General features: G+C 43.0%; 1 protein-coding gene across 1 annotated transcript; it reads right to left on the reverse strand.

Annotated features, from left to right (window-relative positions):
* Window positions 1-1,270: 1,270 nt before the first annotated feature.
* Window positions 1,271-20,797, reverse strand: xrn1 (5'-3' exoribonuclease 1). Its single transcript, XM_022748070.1, has 41 exons — window positions 20,619-20,797; window positions 19,200-19,432; window positions 18,420-18,517; window positions 17,301-17,410; window positions 17,079-17,189; window positions 16,882-16,967; window positions 16,653-16,740; window positions 16,316-16,484; window positions 16,142-16,209; window positions 15,667-15,804; window positions 15,390-15,559; window positions 15,188-15,277; window positions 14,759-14,915; window positions 14,355-14,474; window positions 14,071-14,240; window positions 13,662-13,779; window positions 12,911-13,006; window positions 12,265-12,368; window positions 11,763-11,897; window positions 11,352-11,514; window positions 11,088-11,201; window positions 10,535-10,633; window positions 10,310-10,425; window positions 9,987-10,133; window positions 9,767-9,856; window positions 9,505-9,640; window positions 9,345-9,401; window positions 8,861-8,993; window positions 8,667-8,736; window positions 8,366-8,561; window positions 8,155-8,241; window positions 7,877-7,960; window positions 7,534-7,584; window positions 7,298-7,378; window positions 6,975-7,112; window positions 6,607-6,733; window positions 6,323-6,486; window positions 5,960-6,073; window positions 5,389-5,494; window positions 5,043-5,221; window positions 1,271-4,932 (listed from the first exon to the last, which is right to left on the reverse strand). Exons 1-41 carry the CDS (start codon window positions 20,691-20,693, stop codon window positions 4,573-4,575), a joined length of 5,148 nt encoding a protein of 1,715 aa, XP_022603791.1. The 5' UTR covers window positions 20,694-20,797; the 3' UTR covers window positions 1,271-4,572.
* Between the last annotated feature and the right edge of the window lie 417 nt (window positions 20,798-21,214).

The raw sequence follows: 21,214 nt of genomic DNA on the forward strand, positions 1-21,214 counted from the left end.
TAAAGCAGGCAAATTCTGACCGGCACATAACAAATGTCTAAACAGCTGGTTTGTCTTCTCATCAGAGGAAGCTGAACTGGAAGTGGTTTTCTGGCATCATCATCATCACCATCATCATCATCATCATCATCATCATCACAGCCCATTTGAGAACTAAGGATGTCCGTGCAGTCTCCTTTGTCCATACATGAGGTCCTCCTTCTGTGGGCACCAGTCATTCAGTTTTCACTGTGGATTCCTCTGAATGACAGTAAAAGACAAACGCTTTAGTTCAGACACGGTGGATCACAGTTAATCACACACATATACCAGCTGTCAGGACAGGTGCATGAATACCTGCTTCAGTTGAGGACTTCTGTGTATGAATTTACAGTGTTCAATGACAAACCCCTACAAGATAATGTTCTAGTATACATTGTGTGTTGTACTCAATACGATACCAGCGAGAAGAGGAGACAGAAAATAAGTTAATGAGATAAACCTGAATGTTTTGCTGCATGTAGGAAAATCCTATCAGCCGCATGAGAGTGAGTTAATTGTTCAACTATATTTATCCTTGTCCTGCAAATGTTTGCATGTTTATGACAAGGTACGGTTGCCATAGCAAACACTAAGTAATCAGCTAGCTAGCTAGCTAGGTTAGCAAAGTGCATTTGTAATTCACATTAACTCTAATATTAATTTGGATGTTAAGTGTCTCCTGTTCTCCGGTCAAAACACGTTGGGGCATCATACACGTTAAAACTGTAGGACGTTAAAGAAAATAAACATTTACTTACCGAAAGAAACTGTTTATCAGCGTCTCTCCAGTGTGTTAGTGCCGAAGAACGAGCCATAATTACTGTGAACCAAAAACTCATTAAAACTTAAGAACTGACAGCATAACTGTGAGTGCAAAACTTCTTCCTCCACCGACAAATATTGAGGAAAATAATAGAAATTTAACACAACTGATTCAATACGATGAGCACGCGACCCAAGCTCCCCTCAGGTGATCGACCTCCCGGCCTGCCGCGTCAGCTGATCAATAATTGCAGACCAGGCATATCAATAAAACAGACGCGCCCCCCCCCAAAGTGTGAGTTTAGCCCATCAAATTGCAGACCAGGCATGTCAATAAAACAGACACGCCCCCCCCCCCCTTCTTAAAAAGAAGCAGCCATATTTTAACAAAAAGATTCAACTTATTAAATGGATATGTACAGCACATTCCTGAATCAAAACAGCAAGTCATTATCTTTTAATATTGAGAATTCTCTTTCCAAAAAAAAAAAAAAAAAAAAAAAACAACAAAACAACAACAACAAAAAAAAACAAAAAACAGATATACAACAGGTGTGCTTCCATTTCCAAAATGTTTTAAAACTTCCCCTTATTGCACCAGAGCCTTATAGACTTGAGTCCCAGGGTCGGTGTTAAGACAGAGATCAGCCTTAAAAAGAACACGTATAACATACTATAGACCTGCGTCCCTCAAAACAAGGACAAAGTAAATATGATTTACTCATCGCTACAGCTGCTTCCATCACTGTAGCTTCACCACAAACATTATTCAAACAATAATTATTCAGATTGCTTAGAAAAGACCCTAAGATGTCTATAAAAAGGGTATCCATAAAATCCATAGCTCGAACATAAAAAACACAAAAAAAGATCTTTAAAATGGAGAGATTTTATCTGCATGTGTAAACAAATCCAGAAGTGTATAGAGGGGTACAATAAAGCCCAAAATGTAATTCTCAAAAACCTCTCAGAGACTGATTATATTCAATTTAGTGGACACATAATGTAAATATATGAATGGTTTAAATATATCAGTATATGTTATGCAGGTTACAATGTTCTTCGGCTGCATTTACACAGATACAAAAATAACCTTATAGTACAAAGTGTTGTCTCTATGTCAACGCTTATTTTTTTCTGTCTCATCGGTCACCAGCTGTGTGTGGTTCTCCGATCCACCACACACACCTCTTAGTGACACACTTAAGGTCCCTAAGAGTACAAACAATAACAAAGGTTTCAGATTGAAATGAAAATGTCTGACAAACAATATTGTAACATGACTTCTGTCACGTGTCAGGTATTTTCACACAATCAGTAAAGATCCATATTTTTGGTTTGTATTTATGTATTTCCATTCAAAATATCCAAAATACAGGGTATTATAAACTTGTTGAGCTTCCACATTCACAAGAAAACTGTTTAATCTTAGTGGGAGCAAGAAAAGAGACAAAAAAAGGTTGGTTTCTTTCTGCACCTGTGTAAAATCAGCCATAATTTCCTGACACATTTCAATTAAAAGCACAAATCTGAACTTCGTATCAAGTTGTTTTTTTTTTAGAGTCTGGCAGTGTAAATGATCCTGTAGGTCCAACAGAACTCGGTAAATCTAACAAATTAGTTTGTAGACTGCAGCATTAAAATAATAAGGACTTCACAGGGTCCAGTTCATAAAAATAAAATGAAAATATAAAAATCCTCTGGAGATTTGAACTCTTGTTATTGTAGGTCGAGTCAGACTCTGGGTTATGTGCTGGTGTAAAACAGCTCTGCAGTGGCAATGTAATCATATATGTGATGGTGTGTGTGTGTGTGTGTGTGTGTGTATATATAGGGGGTGTGGGCTGTATTCCAATCAGTTCTTCAATGTGTCCAGACTTTATTTTGGAGGTGTCGTTCACAGACGCTAAAAAAAAAAAAAAAGTATAAAAATGCAGCAAATGTCTGAGGGAAATAAAAGGCTGTGAAACTTGATAATGTGATATTAATGATCACAATTAAATGGGAAACATTAAAACAGATAATCAATATCGGCCTGATTAACACCACTGATCCAAACCTGACAAAGCAGATGTATTTTGATACAAATGACTGCAATGATTCATAAACTGTGAGCAGTATGTAGAAGTGAAGCCACGACAGAAGGCTGCTATTTCTGCACCAACTCTCCCTAAAAAAAAACAAAACAAGGCCAACAGTTTTCTAAAAATACGTCCATGTAAATAACTTAGTGTGTCTACCATTATTCAGCGAGAGAGAGAGAGAGCGAGAGAGCAAGAGAGCGAGAGAGAGAGCGAGAGAGAGAGAGAGAGAGAGAGAGAGAGAGAGAGCGAGCAGCAGCCACTGCAGTGCAAATCTGAGTCTAATGTATGAAGAGGGCGTCTACCATAGCTACATGTCCCTGAGAACCAAGATCTAACTTTTGATTCAAGAGGGTTTCCAAAAATATCAAGGGCACTGTGTGACCAGGAGCATGATGGATCTCAACAAATCAGCATTCAGACGTACGTTCTCAGTCTGTCACCATAATGTCTCCTGTACAAGGCAACGCTTAACAGAATAAAAACATCCAGACCACATTTATTTCTGTTTTCTATCGGCTGTAGTTGTACCCAAACAGAAACATCTGTGGAGAAACTGTAAATCTGACTCAGATGATTCAGGCTTTAGTTACTGTAAAATACCTGTTTTCCAACATGAGCCATGTGTTATGTTTCAACATGGTGGTTTCAGATGTAACATCAAATGAAGACGACGCACTTCCGAGGCAGTGCTTCACTTCACGAGATCTCAACATTTCTATATCGGGAGCCTAAAGTTCAGGAGTCTAAAGGATCAGTTATGATACGACGCTGTACTCACAAAACTTGCTCAGACAGTAAATCAGATCATGGGATCAGCTACCGCTGTATCTGGAGGGAAAACTGAAGGTGAGCACACCTGAAATGTTGCTAATACTCCCTCACTGCACACAAAAACTGAGAGTGCATGAACTACAGCAGCAGCTTTGTGGATGGATGTTTACACTGGACAATAATTGGGAATAATGTTACTGCTCACCTTGGTTTTCTCTCTTAGAAACATTTGACGAACCTGGTTTCCGTTTACAACCAGTGTGATCGCCTAAGTGCTTGTATTTGCCGCCTCGCTGGACAAAAGGGGATGTTGCCTCGGTCGATGTTTGTAGCGATGTTTCGTGATATCAGCAATTACTTCATTAGTAATTAGGACCCATAAAAAATAAACTGCAAGCTGAAATAAATCTTAGTTTTCCTTTACATGTTTCAAAGAGGAATTCTGGTCCACAATAGTAACCTCTTTTACTCTGAAAAAGAAAAACAGGACGTATGGCTGCATCCCAGAATGCACCCTTCCTTTTCACCACAGTACGTTAAGTCTACAGAAACCTGTAGGATCACTCTGGACACAAACAAAAAAAAAAAAACTTAAGAAGGCAACATCTCAGAGGGAGTTTACAACTACAATAGATAGGTTTGACAGACGTTTACAACGACAACACTGAGTGAGCAACAGAGGGGCGATGGAGTTCAGTCACATGGTGGATAATTAAGAAATGCGTTTAGAGGCAGATGCGTAAAACAAGAGGAGAAAGTTTCCTCTGTTTCCTTGTTTCAGTTGAAGCTGCTTTCAATGTTTTAATGATGAGCGAACAGAAACTTTGATCAGAGATGCCGAGTCAGGCGTTGAAACAGTAACTTAAAAACACTACACACACACCTCTGTCCTCACACACTCACACACACTCACTCACTCACAAACCCCAGCTCATCACTCTGAGACTTTAGCCGCCTCGAAGTTGACAGCCAGCTTCCTGTGCTTCCTCTTGGAGGCGGAGCCAGGGGTGTGGCCTGTTGACGGGTTGTTTTGTCGAGGGGGCGTGTGCGGGGCTGCTGTCATCGTGGAAATGGCATCTGCTAGGCTGGCGCTGGACGAAGAGGGGTCACTGTTGGCGGCGTGTTGGCGTGGCTGGTCGACTTTACCGCTCAGTGGTTCACTCTGAAAGTGTGATTGGCCAGAGGGCGGGTTCTGGGCCCTCTGTGATTGGTTCCTGGCCACGGTGTGGGCGGCGCTGTAAAATTCTCGAGTTTCCTGGTTCTTCTTATTGGCTGAGACCCGCTTCTTGGTCACCTGTGAGGGGTAGGTTACCATGACAACAGCATGACTGCAACAGCCACTCGCCTCTACAATTATTCATCCTTTGTGTGTGTGCGTGTGTGCGTGTGTGTGTGTGTGTTTACCTGTAGCGGGATGAACTGGTTGTGTGAGCCGATGGGCAACGTTGTAGCGGGCTGGGGGCGGGCGGCGCCAGGGAAGGTTCCTGCTGCTCCATAAAAGGGTTGGCTCTGGTGGTGCGGAGGCAGCGCCATTCCCCACAGAGGGGGAGGAGCATAACCCTGGTGGGGCAACAGCAAGCCACCTGGGGAAAAAAGAGAGAGCAACAGATTTAAACTTAAATTTAAATTTTGGGCAATCCCACAAACAGCGACCAAGGAATTGGAGATATGAGGTACAGGCTGGGTAACTACTGCCCTCAAAGAGATGATGTACAACATATGACTAAAATATAAGGAAGGGAAGACTGACCTTGTTGGTTGAAGACCGGGTTCATGGCTCCCATGGGTGGAGGTCGTATCTGACCCACTCCTGGGTATAGAGGAGGTGGGAGGGGGAAGCCTGATCCCACTGAGTTCTACAGACGTACAGGAGGACACAGACAGAAGCTCTGGTTGTAAATCTGATGAATAATTGTCAGTGTTATCCAGACTGATCACACACTGTTTGTCAACCTGTTTAACCATTAATATTTCTTTCTACTTGGAACAGTTGCAGGGTTTTTCTTTGTCTGGACACTCACTAATTGGGAACTGATGGATTATTTGATAGGAGACTGTATCTGTGATTAATTAATGGGGTCCATATAAACTTATGAGCCACTATCCAGAAAGTTACATGTTCATGATTCAATATAATTATAATTAATATAAAAACACATTCTGATTTATTTAGATCAAACTAAGATGACTCACACACTCCACTGATCATTGCTAGCATGCATTCTCTCACACTCTCTCATGGACTAATATATATGTGTGTGTGTGTGTGTGTGTGTGTGTGTGTGTGTGTGTGTGTGTGTGTGTGTGTGTGTGTGTTGTACCAGTCTTTGGAGGGCAAAGAAGGCAGCTTTCTCCTTGGCATCATTTTCTGACTGGCACTGTGGACCGTGAACCATCAACCCATTGGACAGCTTCACCTGACACACGACGAGACCCTGTGGTGACACAAAGGTTTTTAGTGCAAATGTCCAGGAAACACTGACCAAAGAATTGTGGGAAAAGTGGAAATATATGAATTAAAACATACATTTTTAGACATTTGTGCAAAATCTGTCAGATAACAATAATAACTTAGATTTTGAATGGATAGAATTTTCATTATTCATCAATCTACAACCAATAACTCATAATGTCAAAAGCCACTGTAATGCTGTGAAAGACAAATATAAAACACGCTGTACTACCTGTCTGTTGCCTATATAGCTGAAGTCGGGCGGTGCCATGCCTAACCCCACACAGACACACGCCAGCTCTGACACCTTGCTGCTCAGCACAGTGTTGGTGGAGGCGGCTGATGCAGGAGAAGTTAATGCGACCGAGTCACTGTGGGGGACGTTCATCTTTGCCGCTGGAGGAAGAGAAACGGGATGAAAACGAATGAAAATATGGTTCCAGCTGTGTATAGAGACTCTTCCTTGGTTTATATATCTGGTCGCAGCAGCCTGTGGTGCGGGGGTCAGTTACTTACCTAGTTTCTTGGATGATCGTCTCCTGTTCCCCTGCTGACCTCCAGAGGGGGCGGTGTCCTGGAAGGAGGGACTTCCTGATCCAGCACCGTCAATCTTCAGCATCTCCTTCAGTACCAGGGTTCCCTTCTACAGCAACAACCAAAAGCACAAACTAAGTTCAATAATCCTGATCTGCCATAGAGACCCAAGGATGCAAACACCGGACACAAATGAAATGACGGTACACGCATGCGCTTTCTTCAGGATTTAAAGAGATAAATGAAGAGGAAAAAGTCTTTTCTGAAGCCATGCTGTTCTGCTCCCGTCAGCTCTTTATGTCATATGCTACAAGCCTCACACTCAAGCAGTTTGTGCCTCCTGTACTCACCATGGCGAAGGACTGCGGAGACAGAGGGCCGTCTGACTGGCTGGTGGGTGCGGGTGGAAGAGCAGGAGGAGGTGGGGTCTGCTGGCTTCCCGCAGAGATCTTTAGACTGGCAATGAGATCTTCAAACTCGGTGGAAGTCTGAGTGAGAGAAATGAGAGGAGACGGTGGATTGAAGGTAGGGAGACATGATTTCACACAAACACTGTGGACAGAAAACGAGCGACTGGCAGAGACGTTAGACACTCAAACCGTCTCTTACAGCTCAAGGAGGAGAGAAAAGTGTGTGTGTGTGTGTGTGTGTGTGTGTGTGTGTGTGTGTGTACCTTATTGGCTGTGTTCTGTGAGGGGAAAAGAGAGTCGACGTCCTCATTTTTCTTCAGCAGTCTGATGCCACCAACTGGAGCCTGAAAATTACAGACGCACACAAATATAAGTTCAATATCAACACACATGTACATTAGAGAAAATATTTACATCCGCCGTCCACAACATGGCAGCTGTTTACTGCCTTCTGGGAAAGCATACACATGTAGTATAGTGTGTGTGTGTGTGTACTCACAGCTTTGTTGGGGGTTGTGTGCTGGTTCTTCCCCTGCTGCGGGTGTCCTTCCTAGAGTTGGAAAAAAACAAAAAGGTTTTTATTTTTTTTTAGTTTTGACACAGAAATATCTTTAGGATTGTTTTTCAACAACTAACCGTCAGGACAAGATGCTCATTACTCTGCTAACTCAAGCTAACTTTGTACTGTTAAATGTAAAAGTTCCTGGCTGTCTTCTCCTGCTGACGCCTCCTAGTTTTACTATTTATCAACACAAATGTACTTTGCAAATGTGCAACTGCTGATATTGCCATATAGACGTATCTTTTGTTAAAAACATCCAAACACACACACACACACTTACATTATTCTGCCAGTGAGCGGGAGGTTTGTTCGGAGGGCCCGAGTTCTGCAGAGACTGCCACACATTGGTGTACTCCTCTTTACTCTGGATGGAGATGTGGAGATAAGAACAGAAAACATTACGTGACTTCAATTCACAACATGACAACCGCAACTTCACGCACACGATCTGCATATCACAATACAAGACCGTGTGCATTTACAAGGTCACATGGCGAGAAAGCCTGGAGAAGTGAGAACAGCCCGTGACTGTGAGAATACGGGAGACCCTGCACTTACCTTGCCCTGTTGTTTCTGGAGACCCTTAGAGGGAGAGTTCCTGTTGCCCTGGGAGCCCGCCTTCATCACACCTTGTTTGTTGTTATGCTTCAGGTAAGAGGTTGAGAGGTGGAAGGGTGAGAGAAGGAGAAAGAGAGAAAAACAGTTTTGTCATTTAAGCAGGAAAACAATGTGCTCGTAGCGGCACCGTGTGTATTCTCTCCCGTCTTACCTGTGTGGGTATGAAGGGTGACCGCGGCGAATGGTTGAGGCCGGCCAGCTGCCGGTGTGAGTTGAAGTTAGCTCCAGCGGCGGGCTGAGGTTTGACGATGGCGGTGAGTTTGTGAGAGGTGTGATCCACTCGGGCTCCGTGGGAAAGATTGATGAGAGCGCAGGGAGGGAGGCGGTAACCACGAGGCGAGGTACACCTGAGGAGACAGACCAATAACACAGGTGTCAGATGTCCGGTCAGAAGTCAATCTGCTGTGGATACACATATATATTACATGCTACAGTTTTGTTTATGTGTTTACCTGATGTTGAGACCACCAGCAAATTCTTCATCAAACAGCACTTCATACAGAACCTCCGCCTCACGCTCCGCTGAAAGTAAAAACACACAAAATTAACCTTTATATCTTCCACGTGTCCTGTGAGAAGTGCTGAAGCTTTGCAACTGTATAAAGAAATCGGTGGATCAAAGAAGCGATCATGTGCGTGCGCTCACCTCCTTTAATGCCGACAACGGTTCCTCTGAGTCCCAGTGGGACGGTGAAGCTCTCCCTGATGTTGACCACTCTGTCGAACAGGCGATACTCTGCATCCGGGTCTGGAACCACACCCTGCTGCTGCTCCAACGGCTGCACGCAAACACAGACACGTATTCACACAAGTTCAATCACTTGTAAATACACAGTTTATGATCAAATACTCAATTCTCTGACAGAGTAACAAGTGGCACAATACACGAGAGTGTATTATTACACAGCTGAAGATGCGTTGCCCTGGTAGCTATTGGTTATTGGTCACCTCCAAGAACATCCCCCACTAATTGTTGTAACACTCAGTTCTACAAATGAATCACCATATTCATATATTTTTACATGATTTTCAAAACATTTTATGCAATTTCCTTTCTCTTCACGAGATGACGACACAGACACAGCTGCTTATTGTGGAATTGTTCCTCCATACAGGTAAAATGAACTCACCCTGAAGAGCAGATGAGGCTTGACAGTCACACGGACTTTCTTGGTGCTCTTCTTCACCTGAGAGTGAGTTAGCGGACGAGAGGTTAGTGCGTGGCGTCAGTGAGTATGTGCACTATCAAGTGATGTGCGGGAGTCAGAATCTGTGTGCAAATCCAGTCACCTTAGTTTTCTCCACCGCCTCCTCGATCCTCTCCACGATGGCGGAGTCCAGCACCTGCAGATCACATGACGCCCTGCTGATGGAGCTGACCGGGTGACTTTTCAACCACGAAGTGATTTCGGCGACCTTCTCTGCCCTGTGGAAGGTGCATCAGCGTCAGGGTTCACCGATAAATACGCCATCAACTCAGTGAATTCAGAAGATAGAATCAGCTCAATAAAGAAAGTTACTGTTAGTGTTAGTAAGTAAGTTAGTGTTTTACCCATTCTGGTCCTCTCCAGGCCAGATGTCGTCCTCATAGAAAACATCGTCATGACTGTTTCTGGACACCGAGTCGAAAACCTCCGAAAATCTATAAAAACATTTTAAAAAAAAAAACAAACTTTTAACAGGAAGCGTGACAAAGCTTTTGAATTTAATACCACCAGACTTTCAGTGTCATTATCGAGCTGTGAAGAGACAGAGGACAGTGTTATCGTTACCTGTCCAGGTATTCGGCGAGCAGTTCCTCCACAGCAGCTGAGTAGAGCCACTCCTTCTCGGTTCTCTTGGTGTATCCAGGAACCTCCTCATTCTTCTTGTTGAACTTGAGGTTCAGGCCAACGTTAGCTCTTTGCTCCCCACAGGGACTGGACACGAGGAAGAGGAAGAGGAAGAGGAAGAGAAGAGAAGGCAGAAAAACTTCAGGATTTGAAATTAAATTTTCTTTACAACCAATGGAATAAACAAAACTTTAAATATTCACGTTAACAAAAGCCAAATGAACCAGCGATATTTTAATCTAAAATAAATCTATAACACTCACTTCTTCTTAGAGCCTCTCCCAATGAAGATGCTTCCTGAGAAGCGGGAGACGAGGTAGCTGGTGATGCCGAGACGAGACGCCAGAACATATCCAGGACTGTACTTCACACAGTATTTCTATAAAAAACACACACACACACACACACGAGGCACACATGTGTGAGGATGGAAAATACACACAATTTCTCAGCTGAATGCCGTAACAAACTGCGTGTGTGTTTCTTACATGCTGATTCTGGATCAAGGGCTCCAGCTGCGGTTCATGCGGCACGTTGAAGACCACGCGTACGCGGCCATCTTTGATGACGTCACTAGAATCCTGCACCTGTTGAGGCAGGAGGACACATTTCAATAAGACAAACAAGCTGAGGAAGAACGTGTTGCTCTTCACAAATTATACACAAAAATCGAAGGTTTTCTGAAATCAAGCACTAAAATAAACATAAAGATAAAAAAGAACTATAGCAGGAGGAGCTTTTAAAACATCGGTTGCTGTCATGTCCTTACAGGAGAGACACTTGTTCAATGCTCCTCGATGGCAAACAATTCAGAATTTTTCTTATCACAGCCATTAATTATTGAATAATACTGAGTAAAGTTGACCATTACTCTAGTTTGCGTTTGAATACAGACCCAAACTTCTCTCAGTTCCTACAACCGGGATCATAAGAGAAGAGTGAGTCGGCATCATTATAAAATCTGATTTGCATTAAACCATTAATTATTTCTATAAAAAGATAAAGATTATAGAGCTCAGGAACAGCCAGCTGATCACATACCTCTCCCATGGCGCCGTAGTACGGGTTCCCCACCATGAAGACGGAAGTCGCTTGAGGAAAGAGCTCGTCCAAGCTCTTAAAACAGGTCAGAGACGAGTAAAAGGCCTTGATGTCCTGAGAGGACGGAGGGAGACGCAGAATACGGACGAGTGAGTTAGAGAGAGAGAGTAAGTCTCCTCAGCTTCGTGGCCTCGTGGCCCTGCTGCAAAAACACCACAGTTTTATCTGTGCATTCGTTTGTGTTCTGTATATGCAGACATGTACCTTAACCACGGTCTGGTGGGCGAAAGGAAGAACTTGTTTGGCCCACTGTTTCTCTAGTTCCACCACTCCGTTGGCTTTGGGGACATACTTCCATCCTGTCAGCAACTGGCCGTACAAAACCACCTCTGTATCATTCACTATGATGCCTTTCCTCTTGAAGAAACTGCGAGAAAGAAAAATGAGGTTATGAGAGGAAACATGAACAGAGGAAATAAGGCAGACACGATGATTTACCATGATTTTAGAAAAGAACAAGAAAGTAAAACCTGTTGGTTACAATGGCTTTAAAGGTCTTAAAGGCCACAAACGAGAATAACAACATCATTCCAAAACAGTAGTTATGAAAAGATGTTTTAAAACAGCTGTATTTTCTCTGAAAGGGTTTTGTTGTTGTTGTTTTGTGGGCCTTACTATTCAGTGAGTCCCTGGACATCCTTCACCCAATCCTTCTGCTCCTTGTCAGACAGGCAGGTGACTTTGGTGGGAGGAGGAGTGGAGGGTCGGTCATACACTCTCTGGACACCAGGTGGTTCCTCCAGACAAAACCTGCACCACAGGACCAAGATTCATGTTTCACCAAAAAAAAAAAGACAAACTCTGTGCTCCCAGACAACTGGCCGAATCCACATGCTGTACACGCTACATTTGGTGAATGTTGGTGAGGTTGTTCACCATCTGAAACTGTGTAGAATCTGCAAAACTGTCTAACTCTGGTGCCCCCTAGTGGCAGCATCCCAGTGACAGAAAACAGCACCGTCATTCTAATGAACAGTGTGACAAAAATTATTTTCTGTGTATGGGTAGAATCAATGCAGAGCAAAACTCTTGCAAAAGTCAAAACATTATTTTTGAGACATGTTTAACACGTTCAGTGTCATGAATCTAAGGCTTAATCTGCAGTGCTGGTTCTTACTTGGTGTCTCCATCTGACACTGCAATGATACGAGCTTCCTCTAGATGGGGCCAGTTCACAAACACAGACTTCCCCAGTGCTTGTGCAGCAACATCATCACATAACTACAGATGCAGAGAGAGAAACAAAGAACAGAGGCAGACGGTAAGTAAGTGAAAGGCAGAGATATATAACATGTAAGTTCAAAATACAATGTCTGAGAAACAGACAAATATACAGGAAGTAAGACAAGTGCAAACCAAGGTTAAGCTTTTCTTTTTATTTTTGAAGTCTCCTGATCCAAGTCTTTCCTCTAATATAGAGTCCTAATGTGAACTCTGTTTTCCTACATAGTAAAGCTGCACAGTGCACATTACACACATGGTCAGTCGACATTAAAACTAGTAAAACTAATCTTTTGTGGATATCTGCTGACATTTCTTCGGCCACTGTAATAAATAAATGTGTGATACCATCACAAAATTTAAAGCCTTGTATTTTGTTAATTTGATATTTCAAGACTCCTAAGAGAGCTGAAAGACATTTAGATATGACAGACATTTTTCATTAAGGAATATTTTGAGCAATTTCTTATTAATGAATTCTGCAGTAACTATTTTTTGCAGTGTTTTTAAAGAGTGAGATCAATAAACAAACAAAACTTCACCGTTTCTCCTTCTTGGCTGTGAAGGATGTCGAGCATCATGTTCTCCCCTCGGCTGCTCTGCTGGAACACGACCACCCCGCTCTTCTTCTTGAAAAACTGCAGAGAGAGAGCGAGCCATGGTACCAATCAGCTGATGGGCTTTATTTGGTTCAGTTTCTTTTCACACAGAAAAATCCAAGCGATCCAAAATGCATCACTACAAATCACATGGGAAGGTTCACTCGGAGCAAGAGAGGAAGAAGGTCCTGGGTTCTGGACCAGCGCCCGTTTCTGTGAGAGAAACATTCCTACACGGGCTGCTACGGTTTTACATACTCTGCTGCATCCCACAATGCAAAGCACACCTGGCTAAAGGAACCATTTTCGCTCAACCTTGCAGAGCACACCAGTAGTTGGGTCATATCGGGTTCAGATGACGTTCCCACCACATATGAACTGCTCCAGAGTTTGTTTGGGGCCAGACCGAGACCACCTGAGTCTCGTGAGGTTGTTGAGGGTTTGGAGCAAAGTGCGATTACTGTGTTCACTCCTGCTCAAACGAATCACAACAAGAGGAAAACCAACCAGTATCTGATTTAACCCGACTAATGTAGAAGTGAAAACCCCCTTGGAAGTTGGACAAATGTTCAGCGTTGGTACTGATTGTCTCTAACGAGGCTGTAATTTCTGTATATAAAAAGGTTTAGGGCAAAAGCCTGTGTTGGGGCTCGGAGCTTTTAAATGTTATCAGTAATCCGACACAAACACCTACCTTGTGTCTGATGTGCTGCAGAGTGGGGAAGCCACAGAAGTACAGAGCCGAGCGGTCGATGGGCCTGCTGACATGGTCCAAAGGCACCTGCCAGGCGTCCATGGGGATGTGTGCTTTCCTGTATCAAAGGAAAGTTATTTTATGACCCGAGCAACTGAATTCAGCAGTAATCATTAGCAAATGTAATTAACATAATACATGTTCATTCCAAGTTTAAGTAATAGCTTTCCACTCTCCTCCTCATTTACAGTAACTGTAATGCAGCAAATTCACTTGAATAAGACAGAAAATATTGACTCACAACAACTGAGTCAATTAGAAATGGATTGTTTGAGACAGATAAATTAAGTTACGCGTGAGTGTGTATGTGTGTGTGTGTGTGTGTGTGTGTGTGTGTGTGTTTTCCAACCTGGCATGGCAGTGGACGATGTCGGGGAACAGCTGAGGCAGGGTGGAGGCGTATGTGAAGTCTAACTCACTGTCGTATGAGTAGACTGCACACTCTGTGTGGCAGTTCCTGGATTTCTCTTCTTTAGTCATTTTGTGGCTGTAGGGCTCCATGGCTGCTAGTAAGCACCTCTGTTTAATAAACACACCACACACACGGACACATATGGTTACACTGTTAATGAGTATGTTTTATTTTTTAACATAACTGTGTAAGTGTGTGTGTGTGTGTGTGTGTGTGTTTACCTCGTCTATGAAGGGAATGAGCACCACAGCCTCCCACTCCTGCTGCTTCCCATTGAGGTCCGTTTTAAAGTCAAGAGGGTAGTACTCAATGATGGGCGAACTTTCACTGGTCATCAGGTGCTGAAACAATGAGATTAATATACTATCATCTTTATGTTTTCATGTCTGAGCTGTTCAGGAAAAGATTACAACTTTCTATGTTGGATACTGTTTAAAATAATATTGTAAACAAATTTGTGATAAAGGCACCAAGCGAACTGCAAGGATTCATCAAAATCGCAAAGAAACATGTAGGTAACTTGTGCATCCACACACTAATGTATGTGAAGCTCCAGTACATGTTCTGTGTGTGTGTGGGCATGTGTGTTTGGATGTGTGTGTGTGTGTGTGTGTGTGTGTCTTACCCTGTAACACTCAGGCAGCAGCGCCATACTGGCAGCAGGCAGGACAGCCAAAAGCTGCTGGAAGGGCATGAAGGGTTTTGCGAGGTCAAAGGTCAGTTTTAACCCAGCTATATTCCTGATGTCAGACAGGAAGGGAGCGTAGTGGTAGGGGTAGTACCTGGAGAGACATACCAATATTTAAAGACTGGTGGGAGGACTCGGAACGTTCTCCTCTCTCCTGATTTGTGTTTGAGGTGGTTCAGAAAGACCTTCACTAAAACTGGGCTTGGTGTTAAGAAATGTGTGAAATTTCCCTGTGTGAAGCTTCCCATGAGAAACGATCCTGTGCTCCCTTACTCCTCAAGAGAGTGTAATAAATTATCTGCCTTTCCAGGCCACAGGAATTAAGAGAAACGAAGAGCAAGTGGCGTGTGATAGAGACATTCTTACCAGCTCCAGGACTGAACCCCGTGGTAATAGTAGTGGAGAATCCACTGGATGCCTTCCACATAACACTTGGCCTGCTTGGCAAGAAACTCACTGCAAATGGAAGAATACAAACATATTTTAGAGAAAGCGTTGTTGTTGCTCTGCATCCCAAGTAATTTGTTTTTGTTTTGTGGACTGTGTGTGTTTGCATCTCTACACTCACTCAGACACCACATCCACGCCCATCTTGGTCATGTAGTAGGTGCGTTTGTATTGTCTGAACTCAGTTTCAAAAATATCGTCCTCCTCTTCCTCATCTTCTGCCGCTGCTAACTTTCCTTCTCCAATCACTTCATCTGATGAGGTCAGAGCTGCCAGACAGAGGGAAGAGTCCTACACACACACACACGAGAAATGACAGGAGTTAGTAATTACAGGAAAAACACACACATGACAACTGTGAATAAATGTTGGGTTTGTTTTTATCACTGTGTTTCTACCTCCATCTTGTTGGTTTCTTTGCTCGCGGCTTCCTGCTCTGCTGCAAGTCCAGCGGCCTCATTCAGATACTTGTTACCAACTTTACTCTCAAACCACTTCAAGTCCACAAACACCTCGCTGAAGTGTTCCCGGTCAAACTGGAGGGAAGCAGGAAAGAGGATGCAATCAATGAAAAAAAAACACTTCATTTTACACCAACTTCACGACAAACTTCTGTAAAAACTGAACGACTCAAACCAAATTAATTAACAGCTACATGTGATTCACATCTATTCTTAAAATAACTGGTGTCGGTAACTGCAGCTGTCTGTGCTGCACAAAGTCAACAAGTATTACACATCTACAAGATGGAAAAAATAGAACAGCACTGACCACTTCAGACAGCAACTGTTCCAAAATTTTGAAAGTCTAATGTCAACGTCACTGATTATACTAATGGAGAATTTACACAAGGCTTTCACGGTGTTGTCTCACCTCAGCGAGCTTCTCCAGGTACTTCTCAAAGTTTCTGAGGTTTAGATGTCCGTTCTCATTCAGATAACCTGCATCAGAAAACAGGAGTCAGTTTTGTTTTTCATGTGCAGTATATGATACAGTATATGTGCGTGTGTGTGTGTGTGTGTGTGTGTGTGTGTGTGTGTCTCTCACCCCCCACGCTCGGTAGTACACTGATGTACGTCTTGTATAGCAGAGGCAAAGCATCATGGTTGATGTGAAGATGGGGAAGGTGAGGGATGAAATCATTTCCCACTAGGAAGCCCATTAGAATCCAGTCGTCTATTATTCGCTCCAAGTCATAATCAGAACCAATGTGATTCTGAAAAACATCCATAATCACAATGAGAATAATCAGTATACGGCTTATCAACCTTCCTTGGCATGGAAATTACTTCTTTGTGTCCATACTTCATCTTATTATACTGATTATACTCATGGTGCTGTTCATTCAATATTGTTTGTGAGTGAGTGTGAGTGTGTGTCTCACCCTGAGCTCAGAGAACTCATAGTCAATGTACTCCCTCATCAGAGACAAGTGGAGTAAGTGAAAAGTCGTCTCCTCCGGAGCCGTTATCCTGGTTGGGAAGAAAAACAGCAGGGTTCAGAAAAGTCAAAGGAAATTCTAGGATATCATAAGATAAATATGAACAACTAACAACAACAAAATTAAAGAAAACAACTATTTAAAACTAAGAAGAGAGAAAAGCATGCCACACCTTTTCTGTGATTTCTTTCCTCCAAAGCGGACCTCTTCTCTGAGCAGCGAGAAATTTGGCTCGTGGCTGGTTAAACCCAACATTATCTACAACACAGAGAGCAAAGGTGGGGTGAGCATCTCTTAGACGTCCACAGAGGATTTGAGCAGTAAAGTATGTACTCATGTAATTCCTAACAACGGGCACACAAACCCTACCAGGTCAGCATCCAGGCCGTATAGGCAGTGTCGGGTGTTGGGGTTGTGACCCGGCTTTGAGTTCTCAGAGCGAATAAACTCCATGATCTTGTGTTCTCCTTCACCCGGCGTCTAGAAGAGAAACACACACTCAGTACTGGCAATGCTGACTGAAGCTGCAGTGCCAACAAACTGCCACTGAAACTGCGGCGTCTTGGTTCATTAAAACAGCTGTTCACACACCTCATGACCAGACAGGTAGACTCTGACATTCTGCCACAGCTTGTCAGTGGAGACCTTGTTGTGGACGAAGTATTTGAGCTGCTCCTGAAGTCTCGCCATGAAGTCAGTGCCTGGTTAAAGGAGAAGTGATTAAAGGAGCTGCTGCTGCTGCTAACAAATCTACATCTGATACGTCAGCGTTGTCTACAATAATAGTACTTTCACTCTAGCACAGAATAAGCAGATGGACATGAAACATGTTCACTCAAACTCTGGTGTGTTTTTGTGTTTGGTTCACTTCATTTTGGCTGCTGTGAAAGCTTTCAGTAAAACCCTGGTGCTAAACTAAACACTGAGACCAAGGCCGAGTGAAGAGGAGGTCTCGGTTAGGGATGATACAACTTCAGTCAGGATAAGCGTAGATACCGAGTACTGATCCGTACTGCACTCTATTTTTTTCCCAAATTTAAAATCTGTGTACCTCACTGTGTAAAACTAATTGGAATCATTTTAATGTGAAGTAACAAAATGGCACAGATTGTGACTGTGTGGTCCCTACATTTCTCAATTTTAAATGAGGAACTGCAAATATGATCATAGGTACAATGCAACTCTGATTTTAAGGAAGTGGACTAATCTAATTATTATTGTTTATTTATTATTAACTGCTTTTGTTATTATAATTATTATCAACAATGAGCTAATGGACACATAAATTTCCCCTAGAGGATAAATAAAGTATCTATCCATCTATCTATCTATTTATCTATCTTATACAAAATTGCAACACTTAAGTTGAGCAGAACTCAGCCATTTGTTAGAACTTACTATGTGTTGTTGTAACATGCATGGCAGCGCACATTAACAGTTTGTGACAACCTGGTAATGACTGACTTACGCGTCCAACAGTGACAAGATGGAGAAGAAATCAAACTCACAAACACTAGTGATTCCAGATTTATTTAGAAATTCACGGTTAAACTTTTGTAGGTTTAGCAAAGTTTTTGTATTAATGCAAGGTTAGAACAGATTTTACTACCCTGAAATTATCAACTGTCTTTACATATCCTGCTAAAGTTCCTTTTATCAATCTTAATGTGTGACATTATTCTTGTGTAAAGCTTGTGAAAAGAAACCTACCAGGAGTGATACAGTTGGAATCGAAGCGAGCCTCTGTGGGGAGGACCTCTCCTTTATCCAAGGCTTTTTTTATCTTGTCCTCGGCTTCTTTGGCAGACCTAGAAACAAAGACACAAAGCCCAGCATGTCAAACTCACTGGATTGGGCTGTGCTCCTGCCTGAACCCTGGTTTCTTCAGTCCATCAGCTTAGCAAATGTTGTTTTTTTGTTTTTTTAGGTTAGTCTGTTTGGGGCTTATTCTGCCTTGTTAGGCAACACAGGTTTACAACTGCAGTCCCACAGACATCACCTTTAAACCACAAAATTATACTGGATGGTGTATAAATATATTTGTGAACAGAGCTGTCATCTTGATCAGATAACTAAAAGAGAAGGCAGCATTATTTTCACTTGAGATTTGACATCACGGTGCAGGCATGCTCATAAAATTCCATTTCTTTATTTGGTCACCTCATGAAAAGCTGCTCCAACAACCCACATTTAACAATCATGTTCAAATGTCTTTGAGGTTGAGAGAAGCATTAATGGGTGAAAGGACTGAAAGTTTTCACTGGGGGGGAAAATCATTCTGTAATAATAATAATTTTGTATTCGCAACAGGAACCTGTGTTCACCCTTTCATAACGAAGCCAGAGAGACACATTAACATTATATTCAGGTCTGGAACAGTGTCACAGAGCCAGGTCAAATGAGCCAAGACGACCCATTCTGAGTGTCAGCCTATATCCAAACAGAGGAAAGAATCTCTCCGTGTTTCTTTCATCCTGCAGCCATCTCTACCTGAATCTCCGTCCTCTCTGCTGGTTCATTTTTGCCCTTGGTGCCACACCATCCACAGCCATGAAGAAGACCTTGCGGGGCTTGATAATCCTGAAGAGTACTTCCAGGTAATGGAAGATGTCAGCGAAAATCTTTTCCTCAGAGATGCGAAAGTGGACATCCTCGTCGTTCGGGTGGGAACACTGGTGGATAATCCCATTCATGTCCAGATAGAGATTGTCAAATTCTGGAATCTGGAGAGGGAAAGAAGCACAAAAAAACAAACACAATGTTCCTATAAAGTGATTTGTGAAATGTGTTTTATTTCTTGACATCTATGAACAACAAAACTTTCCTGTGTGGCGTTATTTAGGTTTTTTTAGTTTGTGTGTCTGTGAGACAGGATACCATTCACATGACAAACATTGGACGTCATAAATGAAAAGGTCAGCTTGTCTTTATCAGTCACCAAAGAATTTCTAGCAGACTCCTCCGGCCTACTACAGATAAAGAACCCAAAAACTTTCTCCGATAACAGCCATGTTGACATCTAGGTTTAGTAACAGGGGGAGGGGTTAAATGTTGTGTGGGGTTAAAACTGAGTTTGAAACTGTTACTGTGGAGTGACCTAAGGTGTTACAAAATGGGCATACGACATATTTTCCACATCCAGTGTTATCCAATATAAAGATTTCTGGCATAAAACACCCGTTTTATTTTCTTAAGCACACACACCACTGCTGTCTTACGCAATGAGAGTGACACTGAACCACGTCCAGCTGATGAAACTGCTGCTCCAGCACTGAAATACTATCTTCCTCACTACACTGAGAACTAGGTCACTAAAGTCCATTGCAGTCCGCCGAAGTAGCCTTAAAAAACTAAGTCATGTAAGGTTAACTAAAAATGCCCCCCCTTGATATCCACTACAGGCTGATACAAACAACTCCACAAACATTGCAAAGCACGGTGGCTGTAAACTAGCTGGCAACAATAACTAGCTGTAGCCTCTATTCATCTCTTAGTGTAAAGTTAGTTAGCTAGCTGCCTGTGAGAGGTTTATTGTTGCTCAGAATGTTCTTGCCGAACAAAGAACTAAAGTGCCCGATGGTAACACATTTACTAAGTTAAATTCACTTTGACCTGTTTAACGTTAAAATTTGAACCTGCTTACGACCAAAACAGCAAGCTAGTAAGTGTTGGAATTTGGTAAATGGCGTATGGTTTTGGTTGAGTCAAATTAAAAAATGTAGTCAAAAGTGTTTCGCAACAAGAGAGCTGTCCTGTGGTCGGCCAATAACACCGGTAAGCTACGTGGAATAAAAGTTCCACGGCCCTCTGTATTTAGCTCGCTGATAGCCAGAAGCTAGCTATGCTAACGCTGCGGCTATCGGGAACAGTGGGTTTGGAAGCTAACGAAATACATCTCTGGTTTCCTACCTGATGTTCCTTGACAACTTCACTGAGACAAGGATATCGCTCTGAAATCCATCGGTAAAATTTCGGGACCCCCATCTTCACCACAAAACAAAATTGGTATGCGGTCAAAACCAAGAGCAAATGTGGTTAACGAAATACAGTCAAGGTTTACAACTTGCTTTCAGTGGAGTCAGGTTTTGTTTCCATCGGCCGCTAACTAGCTAGTTGTCCGTGGTCCGTCTGCTAAAACATTCCGCCGCTACACGAAGAACAATCGTTCCATTGTTTGGTTGCACAAGGATCATTTCCTCTCCTCCTTCGCAACAGTTGTCGCTTTGGAACCCATTCCCGCCAGAAAATAAAGAAGAACCAGAAAATTCCTGGAGAAATTTTGAATGTGCCTGCTGCGTGGTGAGTGTACTTCACTCCTCACGTTTCAATCTGTACAAAGGACGTTACTTTCAGTTTTTGTAGAGACTTATCCTGACACCCCCCCACACAGCACCCCCCCCCCCCCCCCACCCCCCCCCCCCCCCCCCCCCCCCCCCCCCCAAACCCCCCCACCCCCCCCCCCACCCCCCCCCCCCCCCCCCCAACCCCCCCCCCCCCCGCCCCCC

The sequence above is a fragment of the Seriola dumerili genome, unplaced genomic scaffold (assembly GCF_002260705.1).
Source record: "Seriola dumerili isolate Sdu_G_001 unplaced genomic scaffold, Sdu_1.0 BDQW01000116.1, whole genome shotgun sequence".
In the NCBI taxonomy this organism is placed as follows: Eukaryota; Metazoa; Chordata; class Actinopteri; order Carangiformes; family Carangidae; genus Seriola; species Seriola dumerili.